We start from the raw sequence: 27,581 nt of genomic DNA on the forward strand, positions 1-27,581 counted from the left end.
GGGGTGTCGAGCCTTGGGCACTTCCAGGGTCATGAGGGCACTGAGCCTATCCCACTCCTCAGGGGGCCCTCTTCTTGGGGCTCCTTCCTGGTGCTAAACCCCCTTTCCGAGGGCTCCAGCCATGGCTGAAAGAGGCTGATGTTTTCCCTGGAACTCACTCGGGTTGAGCAGAGGCGTAACTGCACAGTCATAAAGCATTTTCTGTGTTTAGTAAGAAAGGCACAGGTGGGGAAAAGTCAGAAAAAATTACATGTTCAGAGTTATGCCAATTAGTATTTTTAACAGGGAAGAGAATATACCAACCGAGTAGGTATTTCAAAATTATGAGGTTTTGGGTTGTTTATATTTTTTTTGAGTTTTCTGTATATTTCAGGTTTCTCATAAAGCACGTTTATTTTGATATTAAAATGTTTTTTAAAAACTAAAAGCTTAAAAAAAAAGCCTATGTAACATAGGATTTATATTTTAATAAAGTTATTACAAATTTGTTACAGGAGGGGCACCTGGGTGGCTCAGGTCATGGTCTCAGGGTCGTGAGGTCGAGCCCCGCAGTTGGCGGGGAGTCTGCTTGAGGCTCCCTCCTGCCCCTCCCCCCCCGCCTCTCTCTCTCTCTCTCAAATAAATATTTTTTAAAAATTACAAAAGAATTGTGCCAGAAAGGAACATGTGTACCGTGTGTATAGGGAGAAGCTGTGGACGTTCCCTGGCTGCCAGGGTCAGTACTGCGCTTGGTCTCCCCTGCCCCGCCCGGTTCCTGGCACCCGCCCGTGGCCAGGCTTTCAAATGCTGCCATGCCTTGTTCTCTTGCTCCTGAAGGTCTTCTGGCGCCAAGAAGCAGCAGGCCCATGAGAGCTCCAGGCCCTTGTCCATTGAGCGTCCTGGGGCCGTGCACCCTTGGGTCAGTGCTCAGCTCCGGAACTCTGTCCAGCCCTCTCACCTCTTCATTCAAGACCCCACCATGCCACCCAACCCGGCCCCCAACCCCCTGACCCAGCTGGAGGAGGCCCGCAGGCGTCTGGAGGAGGAAGAGAAGAGAGCCAGCAAGTTACCCTCAAAGCAGAGGTATGGGGGCGTCAGGGAGAGCAGGCCGCACTCCCTGCTAGGGCCACTCTAGCTTCCGTGGTACTGCTTTGGGGCTGAGGTTTCCCAAGGCCTAAGGCCCCCATGCTGGCCGCCCGCTGGTAGTCCTGGTTTCTTCTTTCCCCCGAGGGCCGCGTGGGGCATGGCAAGCAGCCCTGCTGTGTGACCAGGGTCTGGGAGGGCACGTGGTCGTTACACTGTCCTTCTGGGGACGGAGAGGGGGCCCTCTCTGTTCTGTGAGCGTACTCCTCCCGTGTCTTTGCGGGAGCCCGCGGTGCCTGTCGCCACACGGAGCAGCTAGAGCTTGCCGTCAGGTCACCCCGGCTGCTGTGCAGGCTGAGCTCACAGTGGGTTCCTGGGGTTCCTAGCTGCCTCTGCAGCCCCAGGAAGGGGGGGCCGTAAACTGTGCCATCTGCAGGTAGGATGGTCAGCGTTGCTCGAGTACAGGCAGATGGGAAAGTCTCCTGGAGGGACCCCAGCACCAGAATCCCCCTTGCTGGGGGCACCCCTCTGTGATAGTAGGTCTTCTCTGCAGGCCAGAATGTTGTTTCCCCACCTTTTCAGCTGGGCCTTGAGGTCACTTTTCCCAGAGGGATCAGGGTCTCTGAGGGGGGCCTGGAAATCTACATTTCCCACCCAGCGCCTAGAGCATGGTCACACGGTGGCCCTGTTCTCCTCGGACGTTGCCGGCGCCCTTTGTCCAGTCTGTGGTCGCTGGTCATCCTTCCCAGGGACCTCCCTGTGTGTGGGGCTGTCCAGCTCTGGGGAGGCTTGTGTCAGTGCCTGTCTCATTGGGCAGAGCCCAAGTCTGAGTGTGTCCCCTGGCCATTGTGGGTAGCCACGTTTATGGCGCCTGTCTCACACCCTGTGATCCTGTCAGCATAGAGCGAGAGAGCCAGCCCGGCACAGGAGGCCTGGGCTGGTGCGGGGGATGCCTGGGGTCTGACGGGGCCAACAGGGGAGCAGGGGGCCATCTGGGAAACGGCTGGGGCGTGTGGGTAGGAGGTGCTCTCTCTGCACAGACTGTCCGCAGGATCTGTGTGGGACCATTGTCCCTGCCATGCTCTGGGGGTGCCGGGCTCGTGTCTGCTCTTCCCACCAGCACCCAGCGGGCCCTGCACGTGCCCTGCTGGCTGGACACACCGCACAGGCACACAAGCCTTCGGGGATGCGTGTTTCGGGCTGTGAGCCTCCTGACGGGATGTTGGCCAGTGGTTGGCGTCTGCACGTGTTGTCAGGCCAGGGCGTGTAGGCCTTTTGTAAATGGCCACAGACACGAGTGAAGGTCCAAAGACAGCAGTGGGGGTGCTGGGCCGTCCCCGCGCTCCTTGTGGGGTGACCCCCCCCCCTGGTTGGCAGAAGACAAGTCACTGCCAGGGCTGCACAATATCACACGGCACAGCCGTGTGGAGAGGTGCCGCTGGGCAGCTGGCCCCGGGACAGGCCTCCCCATCTGCTCGGGATGGAGCGGTGTGGAGCTCGGATGAGGAAGAGCTGTGAGCACAAAGGCGGCCAGAGGCAGGCCCTCTGCAGAAGGCCCTTCTCGGTGTGGATGAAGTGACAAGACCCTGGTGCCTCAGAGCGGTGGTTCCTGAGTGTGGTCCCGGGAGCTGTCATCCAGTGAGGAGTCTGGGAACTCTGGATTGACTGAAGCAGCACCAGTCTCCTGACCGGCCCGACGAGCCCTTGATATTCCAGTGCCGTGGTTTGGTGTTTTGTCTGCTCACATAGTAGGAGCCTTGTTTGGTGGTGACGGGCCCTCTTGGGGCCCTGCTCCGTGTGCTGGCTGGTCTGTGGCCCCACTGTCACCGCGGAGCCCAGCCCCTGCGGCTCACTCACGTGGTTGTTCCCTAGGTATGTACAGGAGGTCATCCAGCGGGGGCGCTCCTGCGTCAGGCCAGTGTGCACACCCGTGCTGAGCGTGGTGCCAGCCGTGTCGGACTTGGAGCTCTCCGAGACAGAGTACGTGCGCCCTCCGCGGGTCCCGGTACTGCTTACCCAGACCGCGCGCGGGCCAGGCCCGTGGTGGAGCCGCTCTTCCCAGGACAGGATTTGGGGCGCCGCGCTGGAAGAGATGGGGCTGGGCTCAAGCTTCGTGTCTCCATGGAAGGAGACGCAGGCCGTCCTCGTGAGGCACGTGGCCTGCCGTGGGCGGCAGGCCGGAGAGGAAGTTCTGCTCTGCTTCCTCCACTCTGGCCACGCCCCCCACCCACCTTTACTTTCCTGAGCTTCCCGGCCGGCCCTGGGGCTCACTGGTGTGTGACTGGCCGTGTTTGCCCTGGCTCGGCCGCCTGAAAGCGCCTGCCCCGGTGGCGTGGGCGCGTCTGGGTGCTGTGCGCACGCTGAGCCTCGCTCTGTTCTTCCGTGGAACGCAGGAATGCACTGGCGTGTCCGCTCCCCAGGCCTGCGTGGAGCAGCATGGGTGCTGGGGCCCCCGTGTAGACAGTGCTGGCCGCCCAATCCCTGCACTTCTGCTCAGGACAGAGCAGAAAGAGGGGGTCCCCCACTTCATCCCAGACCATGCTTTGTCACGTCCAGCTGGATGCCTGAGTGACTCAGCCTCCCCACCAGCTCACTCCTTAAGGGTGGCCTCTGGAGAAGCAGGGACCCCGCCTCCCTTCTGTAGAGAACGGTCCCCCAGAGGACCCCCCCACGTGAGGTTGCAGGACTGAAGGAAGGAAAGCAGGCACCCAGGAGCCTGGCTTGAGCAATGGATGGCCACATAGCCCAAGTGGCCGCCTGGTGTGTGCCCAGGAGCACCAGGGAGAGGGAGGGTCCGCAGGGAGAGAAGAGCCCACGTGAGCTCAGATGGTCAGATGGCCTCTTGACAGGACGCCGCATGCTGGGCTGGCAGGGGGCTGGCAGGGGCCAAGGGCCGTGTCCGCGTGCACCTGGGCAGCTCTGGAGCGGTCATGGGAACGAGAGCTCCTGGCCTGCCGAAGGCTGCTGACTGTGGTCACAGACACGGCAGCTGCTCAGCACCCATCAGGATGAGTGGTCCTGGGCAGGAGACGGTGCTGGCCTCGTGCCCTTCTCTGCAAGTCTGGCTGGCCACTGCCTCTGCTCTTCAGACAGGCGCTCTGCCATGGGGCAGGTCCATTTCCAGATCCGTGCATGGTGCGGTCTGTCCGGCCACTGGCCTTGAGAGGCTTCTGAAGCTTTAGGGCTCTAGGCCTTTCCTAGCATATGGGGAGTGCAGCCCAGCCTAGAGGCGGGAGCTGCATTGGTTCCAGGAGCCTGGCGTCTTAGGATCCACCATGGGTTCTGGCCCTGAGAAGCTTGTTTGCCCACGGTGATGTGGTCTGGGTAGGGGGTGCTGCCCCCCGCCCCCCTGCAGCCAGCTCAGACCACAGGGAGGCCTGAGGCCATACAGTGGGTGCAGGAGGGTGGTGGGCAAACCAAGGCCCTGGCTGCTGTGGGGCAGGTGGGCGGGCGGGTGAGAGATGAGCTGGTGTCCTTGCTGTGGATCTGAGAGAACATGGGGCCGGCTCAGGTCTGGCACCTCGGGATGGGACACCGCATGGAGTGAGGCCCCCGGGGGCTGGACGTGGCGCTCCGGGCGAGGGGGTATCAAGGCCTTCGCACACGAGGCGTTGAGGATGGCGAGGCCCACCGTCTGGCCCTTGCCGAGTGTTTCCTGGGGTCCTGAGGCCCTTTGGGGTGTGTCCTGTGAGACACCGAGCCCAGCAGTCATCACTGCTCCTCTGTCTCCAGGACGAAGTCCCAGCGGAAGGCGGGCAGTGGGAGTGCCCAGCCGTGTGACAGCATTGTGGTGGCCTACTACTTCTGCGGGGAGCCCATCCCCTACAGGACCCTGGTGCGGGGCCGTGCAGTCACCCTGGGCCAGTTCAAGGAGCTGCTGACCAAGAAAGGCAACTACAGGTGAGAGCCGAGGGGCTGGCTAGGGGCAGGGGACCCTGCGTGTGGTCACTGCACGTGTTCGGTGTCGGCTCCCAGCAGACGGGCAGCAGGGTCTGCCGCTCACATGAGGAGGGTGGGGCCACCGGGCCTGGAGAGGAGGGCACAAGGCTCTCGTCTCCTCTCGCCCCTGTCCTGCAGATACTACTTCAAGAAAGTGAGCGATGAGTTTGACTGCGGAGTGGTGTTTGAGGAGGTTCGGGAAGACGAGACCGTCCTGCCCGTCTTTGAGGAGAAAATCATTGGCAAGGTGGAGAAGGTGGACTGACAGGTGGGCCTGGCCTCTGTGCTGGGTTGGGCCTGCGTCCGTCAGGGGCCGGGGCCGCACGCAGAGCGTCAAGAGGGTCGTGCTGTGTTGTGTGCTTCACGCAGCTGCTGGGAGAAGGCCAGGTGCTGCCTGCCCCGCAGCCGGCCTCCTCTTGGGTCCATCTGTGTGCAGATGGGCGGGGGTCCCTTTGCGTGGTCCCACAGGCCTCCACCCTGCAGCTGACAAGGAGGGTGCCCTGTCCGCTCCTCAGTGATACTCAGAGAGTCCGCCTGAGTGGGGAGCCCGCCATGGCGCCGCATTTGAACACCCTCTCCAGCAGTGCCCCGCTGCTGACGGCGGGCAGACGCACCCACTCCTCGCCCTGGCGCTCACACCGCAGGCTCTGCCCCTCCTTCTGGGACTTGTCCGCCACACGGTACCCCGGTCAGGCCTGGCCTGGGCCTAGGGCGCCAGGGGCCCTGTGGGGGCTTCTGTAAATTGTACATGTCACCGAGTGCCTTCGACACAGCTTGTCTCTTGCCTGCCACTGTGTGGATCCGGTGATGGAGCCCCTTAGCGCTCTCCCTCCTCCACCCTTGTTTCCAGAGCGCTGGCTTAGCGGGTCCCGGGCCCCTCCCCTCTAAGGGCCCATGTAAATATGTACATTTCTCAGGCCAGGGCCAGTGGGGGCTGCCCCTGCCCATTTTTCATGCGCTGACTTGTACAATTATCTTTTCAAAGGTACTTGGATAATAATGAAATAAAATCATTTTTGAACCTTCTCTGGCTGTGGAGTATACCTGTCTTCTGTGATGGGGCCTGGCTGGATGGCCTGCCATCCCCTGCAGGCCTCGGAGGGTTAAGTGTGTGTGTGTGTGTGTGTGTGTGTGTGTGTGTGTTGGGGGGTCTTCTGGAGGCACGGGGACAGAGCTCTGGAGAGGAGTGGGTTCCCAGACTCAGATCTGAGTCAGGAATCTACCCAAAAGGGATGGGGGCAAGGGCTAGGCCCTACTCAAGATGGAACGGGGCCCAGGAGGCTATCTGGCTAACCCCAAGGGCCAGGCGGCCAGGCGTGCTCAGGAACCACACACAGTCTAGGACCAAAGCTCTTTCTTTATTCACTGCCCAGCTCCCAGGGCACTGTTGTGGGGGCAGCAGATGGCGATGGGGGGGCAGCTACAGCTCCTCTTTGGGCTCTGTGGTGGAGTTGGCAGGTGTCTCCTGGAAAGGGTCACAGAGGCCCAGCTTGAAGCTGCACCCTTGGTTCACCCCTACCCCTGGCAACCCCAGTGCCACATGTCAGGCTTGTCCAGAGAGTGGGAACCTTGGGACAGAGGCACCCACCGGGTCGGGGGCTGTGGGTTCCCCTGCAGGCTCCTCTGCAGGCAGCTTGCCCCCATTGTCCAGGAACTTGGAGAAGGTCTCCAGGTCCCTAGTGCTCTTGTATTCAATCACCTGAGGAGGGACACCAGGTTCTGGAGAATTTACCCCACTCAGCCCTACCCTCCGACACCCCATGTAGGCTCCACCCTCAAGCCGGGCCCTACCCCCAAGCCCACACCCTGCCTCGAGGCCCCGCCCACCGGCGCCCCACCCCTCGAAGCCCTGCCCACCCGAGGCCACGCCCTTCGAGGCCCGGGCCCGTCTCCTGCCACCGCCGGAGGAACGCGCTGACCAAGCCCCAGACCTAGGAAGATGGGGTCCCGCCTCACCTTCCGACCCGGCCCCGCTGGGAAGTATTTGAGGGTAGGGAAGCCGTGCACAGGGAAACCCTCCAGCTCATTGGCTGTGGCGTCCAGCTCCGCGATGATGATGTCCTCGTGGTCCTTGTACTTCTCGGCCAGGGCCTCCCAGGCCGCAGCCATGTCCTTGCAGTGGGTGCACCACGGGGCGTCTAAGGCAGCGGCGCGTTGGCACAGCCAGCAGGGACCCCCAACTGCCCACTGCCCCCCACCCACTGCCTTCCACACTCACAAAACTTGATAAACACGTTCTTGGTTTCATCGAAAGCCACCTGCTCAAAATTCTTGCCCACGAGGGTCTTGACCGGCCTCTGATCCCAGTCGGGGGGCACCTCCTGGCTCAGGAGGTAGGGCTGGGGGGACGGGGCCAGGGGCTCCAGTGGCGATCTCCCCTGGGAACCACTGCTCCCACCCCCCACTCCCCGGGTGGGCAACTCAGCAGCAGACCTTGACGTGGCCCCCGAGGACGGCGTGGCAGAATGTGGTGATGGAGGCCGCGGTGACTGGCCCGCCATCCACAGGCGCATACTTCTTGGTGGTCTCAATGTTGATGAAGCGCAGGGTGGGGGCCTCCTTGGCCTTCAGACCAAAGTACTGCAGCACGTGGTCATTGTCGGCACCCACGTCCACCACCACAAACAGCACCTGCCAACAGGGAGTCTGTGGTGGGCAGCCCACCTCCCTACCACCCCCTCCCTGCCCCGGGCCAGCCAGTACCTGTCCCCGGAATGGGGGAGCTGCCTCCCCAAAGCCCACCAGCAGCTCCCGGTGCTGGGCCAGCGTCTGGTTGACGAACAGCAGCAGGTGGTTGAGGATCCTGGCCGCGAAGATCTTCGGAGAGGTCTGCGAGGGCAGGCCGAACTGACGGGCGCTGGCTCCCACGGACACACCCCCACCCCTGCCACTGCTCCTACAGCCCAGCTGACCTGGCTGTTGAACTCCGTGACCAGGTGCATGCTGTGCATGAGGAGGAAGTGCGACAGGTCCCCCTGGTCCAGGCCCAGCTCTTCGTCCACTGGGAAGTCGGCCCGACCCTCGTCAAACTGGACGGCACTGGGTCGGTCAGCAGGAGCCACAGCCCCGACCCCCAGCACCCACCTTGGCCCTGTGACCCACCTTCTTGAAAAGGACCACGGTGTCCTTGGTAAGGCCAAACTTCTGAAAGAGCTTCGGCTGGTCGGTAAGGCCAAAGGTCATGTCCAGGGCGCCCTGGGCCAGGGCCAGGAAGGTAGCCACATCCTCATCCTGTAGGTCCTAAGGAGCCCAAGCCTGTGAGGTCAGCTGGCACCACAGGCCCTGCTCCCATGGCCTGGACCCCAGTGGCACCAGCTCACCTGGAAGAAGCCAATGACCACGACATCCCGGCCGTCTATCAGTGCTTGGGCGCCCTCTTCATCCTCCAGCCGGGTGGCACTGGGCCCCAGCCTCCGCCTCAGCCACTCAGCGATGCCGTTGGCCTCCCTGGGGCCTGTGAAGAGTCCCCTCAGCCTGGGCCCAGCCCAGCCCCGCCCCTGCCCGCCGGTGCCTGCTGCTGGTACCAGAGTACTCCTCCGGGTGTGTGCGGTTCCCGTCACGGAAGAACTTGAGCGTGGGGTATTCCGTCACAGCAAACTCCTTGGTCAGCTCTGCCTCGGCGGGCCCGTCCACCTTGGCCAGCCTGGCTTCGGCGGACTCTGCCGCCAGCAGGGCAGCGGCCTTGCTGTATTCAGGGGCCAGTGCCTTGCAGTGCCCACACCAGGGGGCATCTGGGGGATAGGGTCATGAGCGCCCCGGGCCCCATGGCCCCAGCCTTAGCCCCGGCTCCCGCCCAGCTGGAGCTGAGAGACCTTGGCGTCAGTCAGATCTGGCAGGGAGCATTCCTGTCCACACACCCCGCTCCTTCGGGGGCCCATGTGAGCCTCTGCCCCAGAGCCAGACTCCCCAAGGCCCCAAGTCGGGGGGGCAGTGGCGGCCCCATCCTGCCAGCGTGTTTGAGAAGAATCCTCCAGCTGCCACTCCCTGAGGCCGGCAGCCTGGCCACCTGTGTCTGCTTGTGGAAGCCTGCAACCTAGGAATGGCTTTCCCATGTGTAAACGTTTATAAAAATCTACCGAATGAGCAGGGCCTGAATGCTATCTGGCTCCTTACAGAAAGAGTTTGCAGACGGACGATGATCAAGGGTCTTCCCTGCACCTGCACCTCCCTCCCCAGTCCCACCCTCCCCTGCTCAAGCTGCACGACACCCCCCCAGGCCAGCTCAGTCCCAGGGCTTTGCTTCCAGGAGCACGGTGGGGGCCGAGTGCTCAGTGGGGAAGCCCTCTCACTGCACAAGCCCTGGACCCCCAGGGTGGGGAGCTGAGCCCCCTGGGCGGCCCCGGGGGGTCCTCCAGCCCACCGGCCCCGTGCACTCACAGAATTGCACCAACAGCGAGCGGTGCTTCCGCAGGGCCGAGCCCAGGTTGCGCTGGCTCAGCACCAAGATCCCATCCTCCTCAGGGACCTCCTCCTCGGGGGGCTCTTCCTCGGGCTCCCCCGGCCCCGGGCCCTGTCCCCACAGGACTGAGGCCCCAAGTAGCAGCAGCAGTGGGAGCAGGAACTGGCCGTCCATGGCAGTGCCGGGCCCACGAGGCAGGGGGCAGATAAGAGGGCCGGGGGCCAAGCTGCAGCTGCCACGTGGCGCCCAGTCCTAGTCCCAGGAGGATAAGGCCACAAGGCTCCCCCCACCCACCCCAGGGGAGGGGAGGCAGACAGAAGCAACACCCAGGGCACTGAGACAAGGCGACTTTAATAGGACTGTCTGGGGCACAGTGCCAGCCCAGGGAGGGGGCATCCCAGGACGGAGCAGAGGGTGTGGGGGGTGTGATCAGTGACTGAGGGGCAGGGAAAAGCAGGACCCCGAGTGGGAGGACAGCCCCTGGGGTGGGAGGCGTTCAGCTCTTCCAGTCTTGGCAGATGTGGAGGCCCCACTCCCAGGACAGGTGGTCTGTCCTGTCGTCATCCGTGAAGAAGGACGTGACCACATAAGCACCCCGCACCAACACTCCTCGAGGCACTTCCTCCACCGGGGTCACAAACTCATACTCCTGGGCACTTGGGCCGTAACTGCCCACCATGTACACGGCCTTGTCCACTGGGGGAGGGGGAGGCTGTCAGGGGCCATCCTCTGCCCCACCTGACCCTCCCCACAGCACCCCCCCACCGCCCCCGGGCCGGCCCCGCCTTGCCGCCCTCACCACGCAGGCCCTGGCGGTAGGTGTGATGCAGACACTTGAGGCCACTGACGATCTCCTTATTGACCTGGGGGACAGAGGGTGTTAAGGGCCCCTCTGGGGGGCTGACCTTGAGCTGGCAGGCATCCCCCATGACAGCTACCCTCACCTTGAAGGTAATCTTCACTTTGTAATCAACACCCTCCTTCAGGACAAACACCTGGTTTTTCAGCTCGGCCAGCTCCCCTGTTAGGGAAAGTGCAGCTAGGGAATGACCTCCTGGGATATCACAGACCCTGCCCCAGGAGCCCCAAGGGGGGCAGTACCTGTGAGGTCCATGGTGATGGGCCCTGGAGCCTGCTCAGACATCAGCGTCAGCCTGGTCACCTGCACATTGGGCAGGCTCAGGTCTGGGGAAAAACCGGAAGTCACCAGAGTGCTCTCCCTGGCCTTCGCCCCTCCCCTCCCCTCCCAGCCCAGGGCTGTGCATACCCATGACGGGGGGCAGGGGCCCCAGCAGTGCCTGCTTGTACTTGGCCAGGCTCTCATCATCCGGGTCCAGCTGCTGGATCTCCTGGAGGCTCTTCCTCCCTGGGGCCCGGTACTCAGGCACAGCCTCATCCAGTGCCTCATCAGGGGGCAGCTGTCTCCCCTCCTTGTCAGTCAGGAGGACTGGGGGTTGGGGAGGTGCGTGAGCCGCTGCCACCAGCAGACCCCGGCGTTCACTCATCATACTGGAGGCCCCCCATCTGGCCAGCTGTGCTGCTCACGGCCCACAGGAACTCAAAGGAAGCAATGGAGGCTCAGGGAGAGAGGTGGGGGTTAGGGAAGGGGATGTGCGCTCAGAGAGGGAGTGCTGCATGGGGGCTCAGGGAGAGGGGTGGGCTGGGAAGAGACTGAGCAGCACCCACACCCGAACCCTTTAGGAAAGGCCCTGGGGGTTGGAGAAGGTTCCTGAGAGATGGAGCCAAGTGACATCCCTGAGGCACCAGCTGCCTTCTCTGGCCCAGCCATCCATCTAGGGCTCCTCCCTGACTCTGAGGCCAAAGATGGGGCAGCACGGGGGCAGACCCTAAAAGGGGGATAGCCCCAAGGACTGGAGGCCACTACTGTGGACCGCTGACCTCCAGGGTCTTCCCTAGAGCAGAGGCTCTGCCCACCACATCTCTTCACATCTCTGTATACCTTCCCACTGTCCTAGGGGTTCTTGCCGGGGGTGCTCCTGGGTCGTAGAGGCGGTTCTCTCTAAATCCCTCAGCTTATGCTCTGGGGCTACCTCCCTGGGTGCCTTGAGACTCAGTCTCCTAGAGCCCCTTGCCATGATGCCCTGGGGCAGGGGTCTCTCTAAGCCCGTTCCCATAGTGTTTTGGGACAGGGTCTTTCCGATTGTGCGCCAGGCTTCTCAGGGATCACCACACGCCCTGAAGGAGCCCCAGCCCCACCCAAGGGAGAGGAGATCTCAGGAGCAGGTTCCCAAGGGGAGAGGGTCCCCCTGCAACCCTGGCTTCACAAACAGACCCGCCCACTCTTGGCTCCTTTGCCCCGAGTGTCTGGCCTGGACGAAGCCCCCCACCCCCGACAGAGCCCAGTAGGGGGACCGCGCCAGGATTTCCCCACGCGCGCCCCCAAAGTTTCCGCGGGGGAGGCCCAGCCCCCGCCCCAGGCTGAAGCCTCCCCAACCCCCCACCCTCCACCCTCCACCCTCCCTGTCCCAGACCCCCGCCCACGTGGCCACCCTGGCCCCAGCCCAGCCTGCTCACCTCGGGCGCACAGCGCCAGCCGGAGCAGCTCCAGCAGCTGCGCCCCCAGCTCACATGCGTCCAGGCCCAGCATGGTGGCCCGCGGCCCGGCTCCGCCGCGGAGCCGCCGAGGAGCCGCCGCCCGCCCCGCCGCCGCCCGGCTCGGCGCTCAGCCCCGGCGCGACTGCGGTGAGCTCATCCCGGCCGGGAGCGCCCCCCGCGCCCAGCGCCGCGCCCGCGCCGCGCGCCCCCAGCCGCTCCGCGGACCCCGCGCAGCCCCGCAGAGACGCGCGTGTCGCCCGCACGGCGCCGGCACCTGGTCGTCCCCGCCGCGGGCGCCCCAGAAGCCCGCACAGCCACCGCGGTGACGGTCCCAGCCGCCGGCCCAGGCTACACCCCGCTCTGTCCATCAGAGCGGCCCCTCCCCCACGGCGCCCGTGAGAGTCTGGGGGATTCTCCGGGGAAGCCCTGTGGGAGGGGCGGGTGGGGCTGGGGGCGCCCAGTGGAGCAGGTGCTCCCCGCCTCCCCCAGGCCCCTAGGCTCTCATTACCTGCAGGCGGTACAGGCCGCACTTGCGGCTCGACAGGTTCCCCTCCCTTCCCCACCCCCACCGGATCTTCTGTCTGGGCAGTGGGGACTCCTGGACTCTGCCCAGCCTTGGGAGCTGCGGGATGCGGATGGGGGTGAGTGTCTGCGCAGCCTTGTGGCTCCACATCCCGGAGGCGTTAGCACAGAGAGACCTGTGTCCACATCACCCAGAGACAAGGGTCCCACCCTCCTAGTGAGATGCAACATGGAGTCAGTCACACAGCCATTAGTCTAATGTTTATGGACTGGGCTGCGTGAGTGTGCTGCAGGTCTCTGGGCGGTGTACACCCAGACCATAATGAAGCACCCTGTCCTTGAGGAGGAAAGGACACTGATCCAAAACAGAATCCTGGTGGTGGAGGGCTGAGGGGCACAAAAGGGGCTTCTGGTCTTGATGCCTAAACAAACCTTGGGGTGGGCAGATGGGGGCAGCCAGTGCAGGGAACAGGGGTGAGCTGTGCGTCAGGCTGGGGACCGCCAGATCAAGGGTCTGAGTGGAGGAGGTAGAATACCAGACCAAGTCCCCCTTTCTTCTGTATACTCCTTCTGCCCCCCCCATTTCTAAGGACACCTAGGCATCATACTACCTTTTGCATAAAACAAGAGGGAGAGGGTCCCCCTGCCACCCTGGCTTCACAAACAGATCCCCGTCCACTCTTGGCTCCTTTGCCCCTGAGTATCTTGCGTGGACAAAGCCTCCCTACCCCCACCAGAGCCCAGTCAGGGGACCGTGTTATGATTCCCCCACCTGTACCCCCAAAACTTCTGCAGAGGAGGGCCATGGGTGCTAGGGGACACATGGGCTTGGTGTCCATCCCCCTTGGAGTTCCACCTGTCCATAATCTTTCCAAGGCAGGATTCCCTCATTTCTGCTGCCCTTTCCCCGGGGGTGGGGATGGGGGGTAGTTGGTCCAGAAGCCACTTGTTGAGGCTGGGGACAGCTATGGCCTCTGGTGGCCCTCAGCTTCTGTAGATACCCACCCATCCAGAAAGGACCGTCAGGCCTGGGACCAGCCTGACCCCACCTGTGTGGGTGGGGATGGTTGGGAATTCACTGGGATCTAAGGAAGGATGGTACCCTGATAGAGGTAGCCCCCAATCCGGTCCCCCTGCCCCAGCTCATCCTGGACCTGGCCTTGTCAGCAGTAGAAATGGATCAGTCTAAGGCTGTAAGCCAAGGGCCACCCCCATCTATCCTGCCCTGTCCCCAGCACCCCCAGAGGGAGGAGAGGAACTCTATTTCCAAAAAAGCAGAAATAGACCTATTTGAACTTCTTAAAAATGGGGGCGCCTGGGTGGCTCAGTTGGTGAAGCGTCTGCCTTCGACTCAGGTCATGATCTCGGGGTCCTGGGATCAAGTCCCATGTGTTTGGGCCCCCTCTCAGTGGGGAGTCTGCTTCTCCCTGTCCTCCGCCCCGGCTCATGCTCTCTCTCGCTATCTCTCAAATAAAATCTTAAAAAAAAAAAAAAATGTCCAGCAACAGGGCTGTGGAGTGGTAGTGGCCAAGCTGCTGGAGCAGGGAGAGAAAGGGCCAGGACAGGGCCCCGAGCCTAGAGGATGCAGGTGCACCATGAGTGTGTCTGGAGGTGGGGGCTGGGGGGTGGGCGCTCAGAGCCTCTCTCTCCATAAAACTCCTCTCCCACAGTTTCAGATGTCCTGCATCTGTGGAGTCTCTGCCTGTTCCCCAACTGGTCCTGCCCAGGTGTCCGTGCAGCTGGGGGAAGTGAGCTTTCTGCCATCCCCCCAGGCCTCGATGGACCTGCACAGCCCTCCAGTGTCACACCAGCCTGCAGGCGCCGACACGGTGTGACGTCCGGCGTCCCAATAACAAACACACTCCTGCGGCACACAAACCCGCGCCCTGACTGCACAGCCCCCTCCACCACGAGTGTGGCCTGATCCCGAGGAGGCCACACAGGGGCTGGCTGTGCGAAGCAGGTGCTACCGGTGTCCCCCTCCCCACCCCACCTCCCCCACAAGGAGCCTCTCCTAGAGACCCTCCTCTCCCTGAGCCCCCCCACCTGTCCCAGCTGAGCTGCGATTCCCTCACAGTCCCCCACACCAGCCGGGGGCGGGGCCCCTCCCACGGGCCTCAGTTTCTCCTGACGCGGGGGGAGACTCCTCCAGACTCCAGACCCCACACCGTGCGGGCGCTGAGGCTCACACGCCGGGGGCCGGCGGGGCTGCGGAGCCGAGCTAGCGGGGCGAGCTGGGCGGGGCGTGCGGGCCGGGGGCGGGGCGTGCGGGCCGGGGGCGGCTCCACACCCACGCGCCATCTGGCCTCACCGCCGCCATGGCCGGCGGACGCCCGGGTGTGCAGATGCCGCATCTCAGCAAGGTGGGTGCTGGGTGGGGGTCCCGCCATCCCCCGCCCCCGGATTTCCCGGCATGCGAGGCCGGGAGCGGCAGGAGAGGGGTGGGTGCGGGTGCGCACGAGTGTGGACGCGGGTCTGGGGGCGATGGCACTGTGTGAGGCGGGGCGAGGCGGCGGAGGCCGGGGCTGCGGGGGGAGGGGAGCGGCCCTCGCCTCCGCCCCTCCCCCTCCCCCGCTCCTCCGCTGCCCGCCGCGGCCCCAAATCCCACCATCATGCGCGTTAATCTTCTCTGAGCTCACCGATCCCGGGCATCCCGGCCCGTTGCGGGGAATCAGGATGTGGGGGTGGGGGGAGGCCGGCCGGAACAGCCCCTCAAGGCCCCCCTTCGCTCAGATGGAGCGGGTGGTCGTGAGCATGCAGGACCCCGACCAGGGCGTGGAGATGCGGAACCAGCGCCTGCGCATCACCGTCATTCCCCACACCGTGGCTGGTGAGGCGCCGCCGGGTCCGGGGTTGGTGGCGGCCCTGCCTCGCCTACCCCTGCCCCATGCCAGTCTCTGGTGTGCAGGCAGCGACGTCGTGGACTGGTTGGTCCAGAAGTACTGCATCTCAGAGGAGGGTAAGGGGGTTATCCTGCCCCCTGCCCTCTGCCCGGGGGTCGCTGTGCTGATGGCCAAGGCTGGGCCTGCTCAGGGCTCACAGGTGTTAAGGTTGAGCCAAGTGCACTGGGGAGGGAGAGCTCCCAAATTGCTTCTCCCAGGCTTAGCGCTCGCCACCCTGCCCCTCCCCCCAGAGGCCCTGCACCTGGGCACCCTCCTAGTGCAGCACGGCTACCTATACTCTCTGCGCAGCCCCCGCAGCCTTGTGCTCCGGCCAGACGACACACCCTACAGATTCCAGGTCAGGTGCAACTGGGAGCAGGTGGGAACCCCAAACCAGCAGCCCTGCTAGAGGGGACTTGTGGAAGGGGGGAGACTGAGTTTGGAGTAGGAAGTGGTGATGTCATCACAGGCCTGGGTCCGCTGCCCCTCCCCGAAAGGCCTGGACTATGAGTGTCCTGTGGTAGAAAGACCTGATTAAGGGGAGAGACCTTTAGTTTCTCTGAGGCCACAACAGGGCCTCCATAAAGGGTATAGTACTTGTGGAGGATTCTGATGGTTTCTCTGAGAGTCCTTAAGCCCCCGCTCATGAATAAGTCTGTGTGGTACCTGAGGACAGGATCCTGGCATCTCACTGTGTATCCCTAATCACGGTGGAGCTCCCCTGCCTGGCCTCGTGGCTACAACAGGGACCCAGGCAGGGTTTGCTCTCAGTCCTCACCCACAGTCCTCAGCACAGACTGAGTACATGCATGACTTGGGCAGGCCCCACCCCACCCCACCAGGCAGTAGGGACTCAGGGAGCCCAGTCAAGGAGGCAGTGCCTGCACTGGGCCCCAAGGGGTGAGCAGAACTCAGTTCCAGGTGGGGAAAATGGCCAGTGGTCTGTGAATCTCCAGGCTGTGGGCAGACAGGCAGGTTCTGAGGCACCGCCTGGCCAGCCCACCCCCTTCCCAAGGGATCTGGGAAGGTGGACAACTCCTGGGGTGGGGAAGGCCCAGGAGGTCCCGGACACCCTGTCCCTGCACCATACCAGACGCCCTATTTCTGGACGAGCACCCTGTGGCCAGCTGCTGAACTGGACTATGGTGAGTGAGGAGGAGTGGGCTCTAACCCGGGACAAGTTCCTAGCACTGTTGCCCTCCCACCTGAGTGATGCCACAAGGGTCGAGGGGCAGAGATTTTTCCTCTGCAGCCTGGCCCCCTGTCCTTCCAGCCATCTACCTGACGAAGAAGAACATCCGAAAGCAGGGGGCCCTGGTCGGCCACGAGAAGGTGGGACCCCCCCCGCCCCTCGGCTGAGTCCAGCCAGAGGAACCCAAGCCCCGCTCTTGGCCTCTTGGCTCTGGGGCCTCACAGTTTGCCCTGGAGCACACAGCCTAGGCCCCAGGAGAGTGCAGACACACAAACACGTCATCCCTATGTGTCTCAGCGGGGTGGTGGTTGGTCTGCACCCCCAAGCTGGACACAGGAGGGGTTACCCAGTGGAGACCTCGACATCCCCCAGGAACACTATGACCAGCTACACAGGAAGATCAACCACACGTGGGACCTGGTGGTGATGCAGGCCCGAGAGCAACTACGGTAAGATCTTGCCCTGCTCACTCGGAGTGGGCACTGCCCGGGAGGCCCAGGAGTAACACACCGGGCACTGTGGGGCCAGAGATACCATTGCCCAGGCTTGGCTCCCCACCAGGCTCTGGCCTGAGGGTGGGGAGGGGGTGGGGAGGTGCTACGGTGGGCGCCATGTCTCCCCCAACTCCACCCCCCCCAGGGCAGCTAAGCAGCGCAGGAAGGGGGACAGGCTGGTCATTGCATGTCAGGAGCAGACGTACTGGCTGGTGAACAGGCCCCCGGTAAGCTCCCCTGTGTGTGGGGAGAGGGCGGTGTGGTTTCTTGTTCAGCAGTGGGGTCTTGCTGGGAGTCTGTGTGCCTCCCTCAGATGCTGTCTCTGGACCTACATTTTGAGCCTGTGGTAAGGACGGGGCTTTCGGGGTCCCAGCAGGAAGTTCTCGTTCTGGGACCCATCAGAACCCAGAGATCGCAGGGCCAATCCACACAGCACAACAAACCAGTTTCTTTGAGGTCTAAGGGAGGAGGCAAAGTGGAGCCAGGCTTATCCACAGCATCAAGGGACTGGGGTCACAGGCCAAGAACTTCTGGGGGCACTGGCCTGGAGTTAGGCCTTACCCAGAGCCATGGTCTGGGCAGGTGGTTTGCAGTGCCCCGGCTGTGTGGGGCTGTGGAGCTGTCAGATCTACCATGAGTGGGGGTTCCTGTGGGAAAAATCCGTGAAAAAAAAACAGAGCGAGTCACCCACAGGTCCAGCACCTCACCCGGGGTGTGTGTGTGTGTGTGTGGGGTGGCTGTCTCTGGGAAAATAATGGCTCATCTTGCGCCTGAGGGCCAGGTGGGTGGGTGGGGGGAGGAAGGTGGGGTGGACGTGGCCCCAAGGGTGTGTATGTGGGCTGAGGGCAGGGCCATGCAGGGCGAGGGTCCAAGTGGAGGGGACTCTGGGAATGGCAGCTGGAGCTTCCGGGGCAGCGGGCATAAGGGCTGCGCCCTGGGCCGCGGTGAGGAAGAGGCCAGACCAGCATGTGTATTTGAGGTCAGGGCAGCAAGATGCGTGGCAAGTGACCGTTTCAAGACCGGTGGTGAGAGGGGTGCCTGGTCGGCGCAGTTAGTGGAGTCAACTCTTGGTCTTGGGGCTGTGAGTTTGAGCCCCACTGGGCACACAGCCTGCTTTAAAAAAAAAAAAAAGAAGGATGGTGAGGGTTGTGGTGTGAGCGGTCAGGAGCCCAGCAGGGAGGTGAGCTCGCCTAAGGGGAGGTCCCCGCAGGTGTGGGACAGGTAGAGAGGAGGATCAGCCTCTGCAGTTCCTCCGAATGTCAGTCTCCGTGTTACAGGATGACGTGCGGGTGCAGAGCTTCAGTTTATGGAGGCAGGTGGGGGGCAGGAACACAAGGCTGGGTTGGGTCTCAGCAGCCCACCTGGGCCGTACCCCCACCTCATCTCGGCCTTCCGTCTGCAGCCAGGTGTCCCCAGCGTCCTGGAGCAGGGTCCAGAGCGCAGTTCCTGCACGGCTGGGCGAGTGCAGATGGTGAGGGCCCTGCACACATGCCCCCAGGCCACTCCCCGCCACCCCTGCATACATGTCTCCCCACCCCAACGTGGGGGCTGCCCATCCGTCCGTCTGTCCATCCATCCATCCATCCAAATGGCACTTGACCCTGACACCAAGAGGCCCTGCTCTGCTCCTGGCATTACTCACCCCTGCCTACACCCCCACTCTCAGGCCTCCGCTAACTCTCACTTCTTGCCTCCCCAACCTGCTACACTGGGTACAAGTAAGTGTGATGGGGCTCTGGGAAGGGTGGGAGCTCTTGCCCAGGCTGGGACAGCCCCAGGGTCCAGGGCAGTTGGAGATGTGCCCAGCAGAGCCATGGGCCTGAGAGGCCTGGGCTGAGCCAGCCACCTCCCTCCAAGGCCTCTGGTGGCCGCTGGACGGACATGTCCAGACCTGGTAGCAGCTGAGCCCTCTGTTCCAATCCCACAAAACCCAAAATATACAATATCTAGTGCCTTCCAGATAAAACTTCTTCCTGACTTTTAAGTTGTAGTTCATGATCACAGGTTTATAATTTCCTTATTATAAGGTCGACCAAAGAGAGCCAAGACTAACATTGGAGATCCCAGGCATCCTGAGCAATTTGTGGGTGTTGGGAAGGGTCAGCCTGTCACCTGGCCCTGAGGATGCGGCAGGCACGCTCTGAGCTCTGAACAGGATGGGATAACCTTGAGCACAAGTTAGCAAGACTAAGTCCCCCATGGTGATCCTGTGTATCTCTCATGTGTCTGCTGGTTTTTTTTTTTTTTTAGATTTTATTTATTTATTTGAGAGAAAGAGTGAGAGAGAGAGAGCATGAGAGGAGGGAGGGTCAGAGGGAGAAGTAGACTCCCTGCCGGGCAGGGAACCCAATGTGGCACTCGATCCCGTGACTCTGGAATCATGACCTGAGCAGAAGGCAATCACTTAACCAACTGAGCCACCCAGGCGCCCTATCTGCTAGTTTTTTTAAAAAATGACCTAAATACATTCGAAAATGTGAAATAGGGACAATTGGGGAACTGTAAGGTAACTTTGACAGTGTGTGGGCTCCATGGAACATTCTGGAAACCTCTGGACTAGAGGCCTCCAGATGCTTTTTGGAAAGCCAGACGCCTCCATTAGAGGAGGGGGCTTCAAGGGGCAAGGCGGGGTCCTGAGCCCTTTTCCACCAGCCGAAGGATGGACTCATGAGCCCAGGGTGGGTGGTCAGTCCCCACAGGGCCTGCCTTCTAACTGCAGCCCATTTGGCCCCTTTCAGACCAAGAATACGGAGTTCTACAAGCGGGAGGTAGGTCCTAGAGGTGGGTGGCAGGGAGGGGCCTGGGCTGGGGGTCAGCCAGCCCAGGCCCCACCTCATAGGCCTCGCGTCCTAGATGGAGCGCTGCAGGAAGGCCCTGACCAGGGCCCGGGTGAAGTCCTCCATCTGCCTCGAGGCGTGAGTGGGCTGGGGGGCCCAGAGCGCAGACCCTTCCCCAAGTGCCCGTGTCCCCACAGCCTCTCCCTGCACTGGTCCCTGGCACCTCCCCCCACCCCCTAGGTACCTGAAGTTCAGCAGCCAGCATGGGCCACACGACCCCATCATGTCAGGGTGCCTGCCCAGCAACCCCTGGGTCACAGATGATGACACCTACTGGATCATGAATGCACCCAGGTGAGCCCAGGGTGGGCAAGGGGCACTGCTCCCCACCCTTCCGTCCCACCGGCCCATTCCTTGTGCTCCTGACCAGCCCCTCCGTGTCCCCTCAGCGTGGCTGTGCCCACGAAGCTCCGCGTGGAGCGATGGGGTTTCAGCTTCCAGGAGCTCTTGGAAGACCCTTTGGGACGGGCCCATTTCATGGACTTCCTGAGGACCGAGTTCAGTGGTGAGAAGCCCTATGCCCTGCTCGAGGGCCCTGGGAGGGCACTGCTGCCGAGGACCCTCCAGGTTTCTGCCAGCCCTGGCCACGGCTCGGGTGGGCCTCACCTGGCGTGTGGACCTCCAGCTGAGAACCTCAGCTTCTGGGAGGCCTGTGAGGAGCTGCGCCACGGAGGGCAGGCCCAGGTCCACGCTATGGTGGACGCCGTGTACCAGTGAGTGCCGAGGGGTGGGGACCGGCCGGTGGCGGGCGGGCGTGTGGAGCCCACACCCACTGGGCCTGTGTCCTCTCCCCCTCGCGCCGACACAGGCAGTTTCTGGCCCCTGGTGCTGCCCGCTGGGTCAACATCGACAGCCGGACGATGGAGCGGACCCTGGAGGGACTGCAGCAGCCCCACCGCTACGTGCTGGATGATGCCCAGCTGCACATCTACATGCTGATGAAGAAGGTGGGCGTGCGGGCCCGGAGAGCGCGGCAGTACCCTGCCCCGTGGGGGCCAGCCCCTCCCCACTGCTGTCCAGTTCACACCTGCAGCTTAGGCTCTACCTTACAGAGGAGTAAACTGAGGCTCAGAGGGGCGGAGGGCTTGCCCCAGCCTCTTGCTTAAGGAGAGGTCCAATTGTGATTTTAAAAAGTATTTTAACATGGGGGCGCCTGGGTGGCTGAGTCGGTTAAGCGGCTGCCTTCAGCTCAGGTCATGATCCCAGGGTCCTGGGATCGAGCCCCGCATCGGGCTCCCTGCTCTGCGGGGACCCTGTTTCTCCCTCTCCTACTCCCCCTGCTTGTGTACCTGCTCTCGCGTTCTTTCTCTCCGTCAAATAAATAAATAGGATCTTAAAGAAAAAAGTTAATAGAAAATTCCAAATGTAAACAGACGTATAGTAAAATGATGGATCCTCGTGTTCCTACTGCCTGACTTCAAAAACAGTCAGCTCAGGGCCGGTCCTGACCTCTCGTCCACCCCTGCCCACTGCCCCGACCCCGTGACTTTCAAGCCATTTTCAGACTTCTGTCTGTGTATTCAGGATCCTCTAAAGGATGTGGACCACCTCCTTCCCTTTCCAGTGTGACCCCAGATGCCAGCATCACACACTGAACACGGGATATTTATTCGGTGTCCTCAAAGAGCTGGTCAGCGTCCAAACTTCCCCACTTGGGCTGTGTGCCTAGTCTCTTGTTGCCGCTGTAACAAATCACCACAAACCCAGAGCCGTAAGACGGCGACTTTTTATTCCGTCACCGTGTGCAGGTCAGAAGTCCCACCCAGGTCTCCTGGGGTGGAGGTCAGGTGTGGGCAGCGCTGGCTCCTTCTGGAGGCTCCGGGGTGGGGTAGGGATCACGTTTCCTGCCTTTCCCAGTTTCTGGAGAGAGTGCCTTCCTTGGCAAGTGGCCCCTCCTGCGTCCTCATAGCCCGCAGTGGAGCATCTCCAGCCTGTCGCTCCGGTCCTTCCACAGGCTCCTCTTTGGCTTTTAGGCCCCGTGGTGACACTGGGTCCACCTGTCCAGTCCAGGGCATCTCCCCACCTCAGTCCCTTTGCCTTGTAAGACACGACCACAGGTCCATAGGGTAGGGTATAGACATTTCTGGGGTTTTCTCTGAATGCCGCAGCCTATAAATATCTATTTTCTTTTTAGTTTGCTTGAATTTGGGTCCAAAGCAAAGTACATATGTTAGAATTGGTTAATAAATTTTTTAAACCTCTTTTTCTTTTTTAAGTAGGCTCCACACCCAGTGTGGAGCCAACATGGGGCTTGAACTCATGACCCTGAGGTCAAGACCTGAGCTGAGATGGAGTCGGATGCTTAACCCACTGAGCCACCTAGGCGCCCCAAACCTCTTTTTTACGTTTATTTAATCTCTACACCCAACATGTGGCTTGAACTCACGACCGTTGAGATCAAGAGTTGCACACCCTTCTGACTGAGCCAGCCAGGCGCTCCTCTTGAATCTGTTTTTAAAGTACGGTTTTTGGGGGCGCCTGGGTGGCTCAGTTGTTAAGCGTCTGCCTTCGGCTCGGGTCATGATCCCGGGGTCCTGGGATCGAGCCCCGCATCGGGCTCCTGCTTGGCGGGAAGCCTGCTTCTCCCTCTCCCACTCCCTCTGCTTGTGTTCCCTCTCTCGCTGTGTCTCTCTGTGCCAAATGAAGAAATAAAATCTTAAAAAAAAAATGAAGTATGGTTTTTGTTTTGAAGGAGTTGGAGGTCCTTTGTCCTGTAGTTGCTCACAGTCTAGGCCATACTAACGGTGCCCTCGCCGTGTCTTTGGAGTGTTTTTCTGTCGCCTGTGTTTCTGGATGTTGGTAGTGATGTTTCAGACTTGATCAGATTCATCTTCAGTTTTATTGTGTGTGTGTGTTTGGTTTCGTGGACGGTATTTTTCCTCAGGGATGGTGTTCGGTGTGTCCTCCCATCAGGAGGTACGTGCGGCCCAGCTGTCTCCCATTTTGTGCTGCGAGCAGCCCCTGGCAGTTGCCGGCCAGACCCGATTCTGTTTGGGTGCAGAGCCGGCCCGTCCCTGCCTCTGTTGACAAGCTGGCACGTACTCGGAGGCATCTCCCCTCGCCTGCTCTTTGTTGCGCGGTCCCCCAGGGAGGGCACAGTCAATGCCTCATTCCTTATTTTCCACTTTTCAGAATAATGACTTGGACCCACCGTGTCTGCCAAGGATGGTCAGTGAGTTGGAGATGTTTTTAATACCACAGTAAATCCATGCTCTCAGGAGATGGCGGGTTTCGTTCACGTGGTTCTTACTCTTCCTTGCTGTGCAGAGGGCCCCCCCCCGCCGTCCCCGCGTTGGCTCCTGAGGCATTTGATGTGTTCTGACATCTGCCGCAGCTTGTCCCAGGCTCCTCCTGCACCGTTCCCACAGGCAGCCCTGGCCCTTCTAGGCTCTTTGGAAATAGGGACCTGCGTGCCGGATGAGTTCGTTGTCACCTGGCTTGTTTACAGGCCTTTCAGTGAAGAGAATTAGGAAACAGAAGTGTTTTAGGTAGAATATATCAGGAGTTCATCCTGACACGGCGAATTCAGATGCAGGATTACACAGTTTCCTTCAGCTCTCTGACTTTCATCTCTTTCCTCGCTAACCCGCTGAAAACCGTGGTTTGCAGCAAGGCTAACATAATGGCTCACTCGCTTTTCCTCCCATTTCACTCAGGAGTCCCAACCGAACGACACAGCACTGCCCTTTACGATGCACTCACCGACAGTGGTTTACTTTTTTCTGGTCCTGGGGACGCCCCTTGAACGGCTCCGATGAGTGTGGCCAGGGTGCTGTCACGCTCTGGGTGCCCAGCTCACTCATTCCCCTTTACCTTCGATGTGTAGGAATTGATTATGCCTTGTTTTGTTGTGTAATTATGTAAAGTATCGACACAGGTTCAAAATTCAGTCTACAAACAAGGTACATTTCAAGATTTTTTTTTAAAGATTTTATTTACTTATCTGACAGAGAGAGAGACACAGAGAAAGAGGGAACACAAGCAGGGAGGGGAGTGGGAGAGGGAGAAGCAGGCTCCCCGCCGAGCAGGGAGCCCGATGCGGGGCTCGATCCCAGGACCCTGGGACCACGACCTGAGCCGAAGGCAGACGCTTAACCAGCTGAGCCACCCAGGCGCCCCAAGATTTTTTTTTTTTTTTTTTTAATTGAGAGAGAATGATAGAGAGCATGAGAGGGGGGAGGGTCAGAGGGAGAAGCAGGCTCCCCGCCGAGCAGGGAGCCTGATGCGGGACTCGATCCTGGGACTCCAGGATCATGACCTGAGCCGAAGGCAGTCGCTTAACCAACTGAGCCACCCAGGCGCCCAACAAGGTACATTTCAAATAAATCTAGTTATGTCTTCCCACTAAAATTAACTGTTTAAAATTTATATTTTTCTTTTAAAAATATAAACAGGTTCATAGATTTCTCTCCTTTATTGCATACCGTACAGTTTTTCTCGATCTTGCGTTTTATTTTGCTCCATGTCCTCACCCTCACTCTTGGGGTACGCCAAGAACCAGGGGAGGTACTACTTGGAATTTCCCACTGGAGGTCCCATGGCTCACTCCTCCGAGTGTGGGCACTGGGCCCCTGCCCACCTTTTGAGGGTTAATGGCCCCACTGGCTAGGAGCCCAGGTCTCCCTGAGTCTGTCTGACATGGTCGGGGCAGGTCTGGGATGGTTGCCTCCAGCACTGTCCACTCGGGGGGCTCTGGGGCTGGCAGGGGCCCCTGTAGTGCCAGGCTAGACCCCCAGCGGAAGCTGGCTGAACGCCATCTCTTGCAGGACTCCTACCCAAGGTTCCTGAAGTCCTCCACATACAAAGACCTGCTGGCAGAAGCTGTGATTCCCCCAGAGGCCAAGAGACGGTGAGCTGGGCCGCGCCCTGTGCCCCGGGCAGTGAGGCAGGCGGGACCCACACAACTGCCCTGTGCTCAGGTCCGCTCTCCTCCACAGGGTGTTCCCGTTTATGCGGAAGCCGCGGCATTCAAGCCCCAGCCCTGCTCTCCTTCCTGCCTCCACCTCTGGGGAGCCTGTGGCTGCAGCCAGTGGCCCTGAGTGTGGTGACGGGGGCACCTAGGTGGGCATAAAGCAGGAGGGGGAAGTGGCCATCCTCACTGCTTGCCCGGGGTCCTCACAGCTTTGAGATCCCTGGCGTGGGCGTCCCCTAATGCCCAGAGGGCCCGCCTTGCCCCTATGCCCAAGGGCGTCTTGGGCTCCCACCTTTTCCCTTGTCAAGCCCTCCCCTCCCCAGAAGGGGCTGGGCCAGGTGCTGATTCCCGGGAAGGGGTGTCATTGAGCTTGGGTCACCTGGGGAAAGGTAGGATGAGGTGGGTCAAGCAGATCAGGCCACATGAAGGCCCTGGCATTCTGTGGTCTGCAGTTCATTAAATCGCTGGCGAATACCAGGTGGTTTCCAGCAGGGGGCACTTATCATGAGGAACCGCAGGCCTCAGGGCAGATTTATCCACAGCCCTTGGCCCATTGTGACCCTGCAGGGACCCCACACCATGTCCCCAGTTCCGCTGGGGCCGTGCTCAGCCTTCCGACCAGCCCAGAGCTGTCCTCATGGGTCTTGCCCACACCGTGGCTGTCACTGTGCGTGTCCCAGACCTCATCCCACAGGGACACCTCCAGCTGGTGTCCTCGAGGCTGGGGCTCCTCTGCCAGAGCTGCACAGACATGACTCCAGTGTCATCACCTGTGACAACCGGCCCCGGTCCATGGCCAGGGCAGGTGGAACCCTTGGGGAAGGGGGTGATGCCAGACCCAGGGTGAAGTACAGTCACTCCTTTGGGGTGCAGCTCTGTCAGGCCAGAGGGGGGTGCCACCCATCCCACTCCCACCCACACCTGGCCCAGAAATAAAAGACCCTTGCCCTCACTCTGAGCCCACCCTATTGTGGTCCGACTTGTGGACTGTGGGTTGAGTGTGTGGTGTGCACGAGTGAGACGTACGGCACATGAGGCATGTGTGGTGTACATGAGACATGCAGGCGTGAGGCATGTGTGCGTGTGAGGCATGCGGCAGGTGTGAGGTATTTGTGGTGTGCGTGTGAGCATGTGTGTGTGAGGCATGTGGTAGGCGTGAGGCATGTGGTGTGAGGGATGTGGTTACGTGTGAGGCATGTGGTAGACGTGAGGCATGTGGTGTGCGTGTGGCATATAGACATGAGGCATGTGTGTGAGGCATGTGGTAACGTGAGGCGTGTGTGTGAGGCATGTGGTAGGCGTGGGGTATGTGAGGCATGTGATGTGAGGCATGTGGTGTGTGTGTGAGGCATGTGGTAGGTGTGTGAGGCGTGGTAGACATGAGGTATGTGGTGTGAGGCATGTGGTAGGCATGAGGTGTGAGGCATGTGGTAGGCGTGAGGCGTGTGTGGTATATGTGAGAGTCATGTGAGGCATGTGCTGTGCATGTGAGGCATATGGTAGGTGTGAGGCATGTGGTGTGCATGTGAAGCATACAGTAGGCGTGAGACGTTGTGAGGCATGTGGTAGGCATGAGGCATGCGGTTACATGAGGTGTGCATGGTGTGTGAGGCATGCAGTTATGTGAGGTATGCGTGGTGTATGTGAGGCATGTGGTAGGAGTGTGAGGCATGTGGAAGGCGTGAGGCATGTGGTGTGCATGTGGGGCATGCGTGGTATGCATGTCAAGCATGTGGTAGGCGTGAGGTATGTGTGGTGTGCGTGTGAGGCATGTGTGCATGTGAGGCATGTGGTAAGCCTGCAGTGTGCATGAGGCATGTGGTAGGCGTGAGGCACGCGGTGTGCGTGTGAGGCATATGGTAGGCATTAGGCATGTTGTGTGCGTGTGAGGCACGTGGTAGATGTGAGGCACGTTGTGTGCATGAGGCATGTGATGTGAGGCACGTGGTGTGCGTGTGGGGCATGTGGTAGATGTGAGGCATGTGTGCGTGTGAGGCACGTGGTAGATGTGAGGCATGCGGTGTGTGTGAGGCATGTGGTAGGTGCGAGTCATGCATGGTTGTGCGTGTGAGGCATTTGGTCCGTGTGGCTTGAGGTGTGAGGCACGTGCAAGCTGGGCAGTGGTGGTGGACAGTGGGGGGAGTTCGGGTATCAACAGCATTGGTCACGGAGGGTCCCACATCAGTGGGTCCACAGCAGAGGGGACCGAGCTTTCAGGCTGGACTCAGGCTGCAGACTCGGTGGTCTTCGGAGGGGACAGTGGGGAATGCCGTCTGTGCTCTGGCTGGACAAGGACGCCTGAGTGCTCCAGGGGAGTCAGGAAACTGAGTCCCGGGAGGTCATGGGGAGAAAGGAGGCTCTTGATGTTCAGTCCAGCATCTTCTGGCCAGTGGTGCCCTAAGGCCTGAGTCACAGGGAGCCTGGCATGGATCAGAGCCCCAGAGGGACCGTGGGCACGGCTGCTTTATTTGCAAGTCCAGGCTGCATGATGCCCACCAGTGCGGGCATCTCCTGGGCCCGGCTCTAGCTCCTGCCCACGGTCTCAGGACCTGCAGGGTGGTCCCTCCATGCACTGCAGCGGGCCCCGGGACGGTGAGGGGCCCTGCTACGGCCCCTAGCCCTGCCCTACCCCCGGGGATTTTCATCTGTGGACTTGTCACTGCACCCTGTTCCTGAGGCCGTGTGGGCTGGGCAGCAGCTTCTCACAGTGACGAGGGTCCTGCTCCTTGGCAGAGTCCCCCCCCCCCAGGCTCCTGCCGCCTGGGCCGCTGCACCCCTCAGGGACC

The 27,581-nt window shown here is 61.1% G+C and overlaps 4 protein-coding genes across 22 annotated transcripts in view; 2 read left to right on the forward strand and 2 right to left on the reverse strand.

Moving 5' to 3' along the window:
• Positions 1–6,027, forward strand: part of AXIN1 (axin 1) — a 55,431-nt gene extending 49,404 nt beyond the window's left edge. The window contains exons 8-11 of one of the 2 annotated variants that reach the window (XM_081820443.1): positions 817–1,062; positions 2,935–3,042; positions 4,795–4,962; positions 5,140–6,027. In XM_081820443.1, coding sequence (XP_081676569.1) covers positions 817–1,062; positions 2,935–3,042; positions 4,795–4,962; positions 5,140–5,266 — 649 coding nt within the window. In that variant the 3' untranslated portion in view covers positions 5,267–6,027. The remainder of the gene's footprint in view (positions 1–816; positions 1,063–2,934; positions 3,043–4,794; positions 4,963–5,139) is intronic. The other variant, XM_081820444.1, reaches the window with a different exon arrangement.
• Positions 6,028–6,340: 313 nt separating this feature from the next.
• Positions 6,341–9,647, reverse strand: PDIA2 (protein disulfide isomerase family A member 2). The gene is made up of 11 exons (XM_006732096.3): positions 9,379–9,647; positions 8,526–8,732; positions 8,322–8,455; positions 8,104–8,241; positions 7,914–8,030; positions 7,705–7,830; positions 7,435–7,632; positions 7,220–7,340; positions 6,958–7,139; positions 6,590–6,700; positions 6,341–6,466 (listed from the first exon to the last, which is right to left on the reverse strand). Exons 1-11 carry the CDS (start codon positions 9,572–9,574, stop codon positions 6,422–6,424), a joined length of 1,575 nt encoding a protein of 524 aa, XP_006732159.1. The 5' UTR covers positions 9,575–9,647; the 3' UTR covers positions 6,341–6,421.
• An 85-nt stretch (positions 9,648–9,732) lies between these two features.
• Positions 9,733–12,077, reverse strand: ARHGDIG (Rho GDP dissociation inhibitor gamma). Its single transcript, XM_081820457.1, has 6 exons — positions 11,936–12,077; positions 10,668–10,847; positions 10,502–10,585; positions 10,345–10,421; positions 10,200–10,263; positions 9,733–10,096 (listed from the first exon to the last, which is right to left on the reverse strand). The coding sequence occupies exons 1-6, from the start codon at positions 12,006–12,008 to the stop codon at positions 9,897–9,899; spliced, it is 678 nt and encodes a 225-aa protein (XP_081676583.1). The 5' UTR covers positions 12,009–12,077; the 3' UTR covers positions 9,733–9,896.
• Positions 12,078–14,758: 2,681 nt separating this feature from the next.
• RGS11 (regulator of G protein signaling 11) lies at positions 14,759–25,747 on the forward strand. Of its 18 annotated transcripts, XM_031026763.2 has the most exons (17): positions 14,759–14,841; positions 15,212–15,308; positions 15,387–15,437; positions 15,612–15,718; positions 16,454–16,505; positions 16,634–16,692; positions 16,925–17,001; positions 17,192–17,273; positions 18,449–18,517; positions 19,791–19,814; positions 19,900–19,961; positions 20,064–20,177; positions 20,273–20,388; positions 20,509–20,596; positions 20,692–20,830; positions 24,650–24,732; positions 24,821–25,747. In XM_031026763.2, exons 1-17 carry the CDS (start codon positions 14,797–14,799, stop codon positions 24,942–24,944), a joined length of 1,389 nt encoding a protein of 462 aa, XP_030882623.1. In that variant the 5' UTR covers positions 14,759–14,796; the 3' UTR covers positions 24,945–25,747. The 18 variants fall into 18 exon arrangements, with proteins under 18 accessions (XP_030882623.1, XP_081676573.1, XP_030882612.1 ...); XM_031026762.2 differs by lacking the exon at positions 14,759–14,841 and having other exon boundaries at positions 14,919–15,308; XM_006732105.3 differs by lacking the exon at positions 14,759–14,841 and having other exon boundaries at positions 14,920–15,308; positions 19,785–19,814.
• Positions 25,748–27,581: the final 1,834 nt, after the last annotated feature.

The sequence above is a fragment of the Leptonychotes weddellii genome, chromosome 5, assembly GCF_054177405.1.
Source record: "Leptonychotes weddellii isolate Sample4059 chromosome 5, ASM5417740v2, whole genome shotgun sequence".
Taxonomy (NCBI): domain Eukaryota; kingdom Metazoa; phylum Chordata; class Mammalia; order Carnivora; family Phocidae; genus Leptonychotes; species Leptonychotes weddellii.

What these genes read in the sequence shown, in the direction of transcription:
- PDIA2 (XM_006732096.3), bottom strand. Translation starts at nt 9,574, where the DNA reads ATGGACGGCCAGTTCCTGCTCCCACTGCTGCTGCTACTTGGGGCCTCA. An exon ending in TGGTCATTGGCTTCTTCCAG is followed by an intron (nt 8,242 to 8,321) that starts GTGAGCTGGTGC and finishes TGGGCTCCTTAG; the next exon opens with GACCTACAGGATGAGGATGT. An exon ending in CAGCGGGGCCGGGTCGGAAG is followed by an intron (nt 6,701 to 6,957) that starts GTGAGGCGGGAC and finishes GTCCCTCCTCAG; the next exon opens with GTGATTGAATACAAGAGCAC.
- RGS11 (XM_031026750.2), top strand. Translation starts at nt 14,963, where the DNA reads ATGGCACTGTGTGAGGCGGGGCGAGGCGGCGGAGGCCGGGGCTGCGGG. An exon ending in GGCTGGTGAACAGGCCCCCG is followed by an intron (nt 17,274 to 18,448) that starts GTAAGCTCCCCT and finishes TTCCGTCTGCAG; the next exon opens with CCAGGTGTCCCCAGCGTCCT. An exon ending in TCCTCCATCTGCCTCGAGGC is followed by an intron (nt 19,962 to 20,063) that starts GTGAGTGGGCTG and finishes CCCACCCCCTAG; the next exon opens with GTACCTGAAGTTCAGCAGCC.
- ARHGDIG (XM_081820457.1), bottom strand. Translation starts at nt 12,008, where the DNA reads ATGCTGGGCCTGGACGCATGTGAGCTGGGGGCGCAGCTGCTGGAGCTG. An exon ending in GCTGGCGCTGTGCGCCCGAG is followed by an intron (nt 10,848 to 11,935) that starts GTGAGCAGGCTG and finishes CCCAACCCCCAG; the next exon opens with TCCTCCTGACTGACAAGGAG. An exon ending in AAGTGAAGATTACCTTCAAG is followed by an intron (nt 10,264 to 10,344) that starts GTGAGGGTAGCT and finishes TCTGTCCCCCAG; the next exon opens with GTCAATAAGGAGATCGTCAG.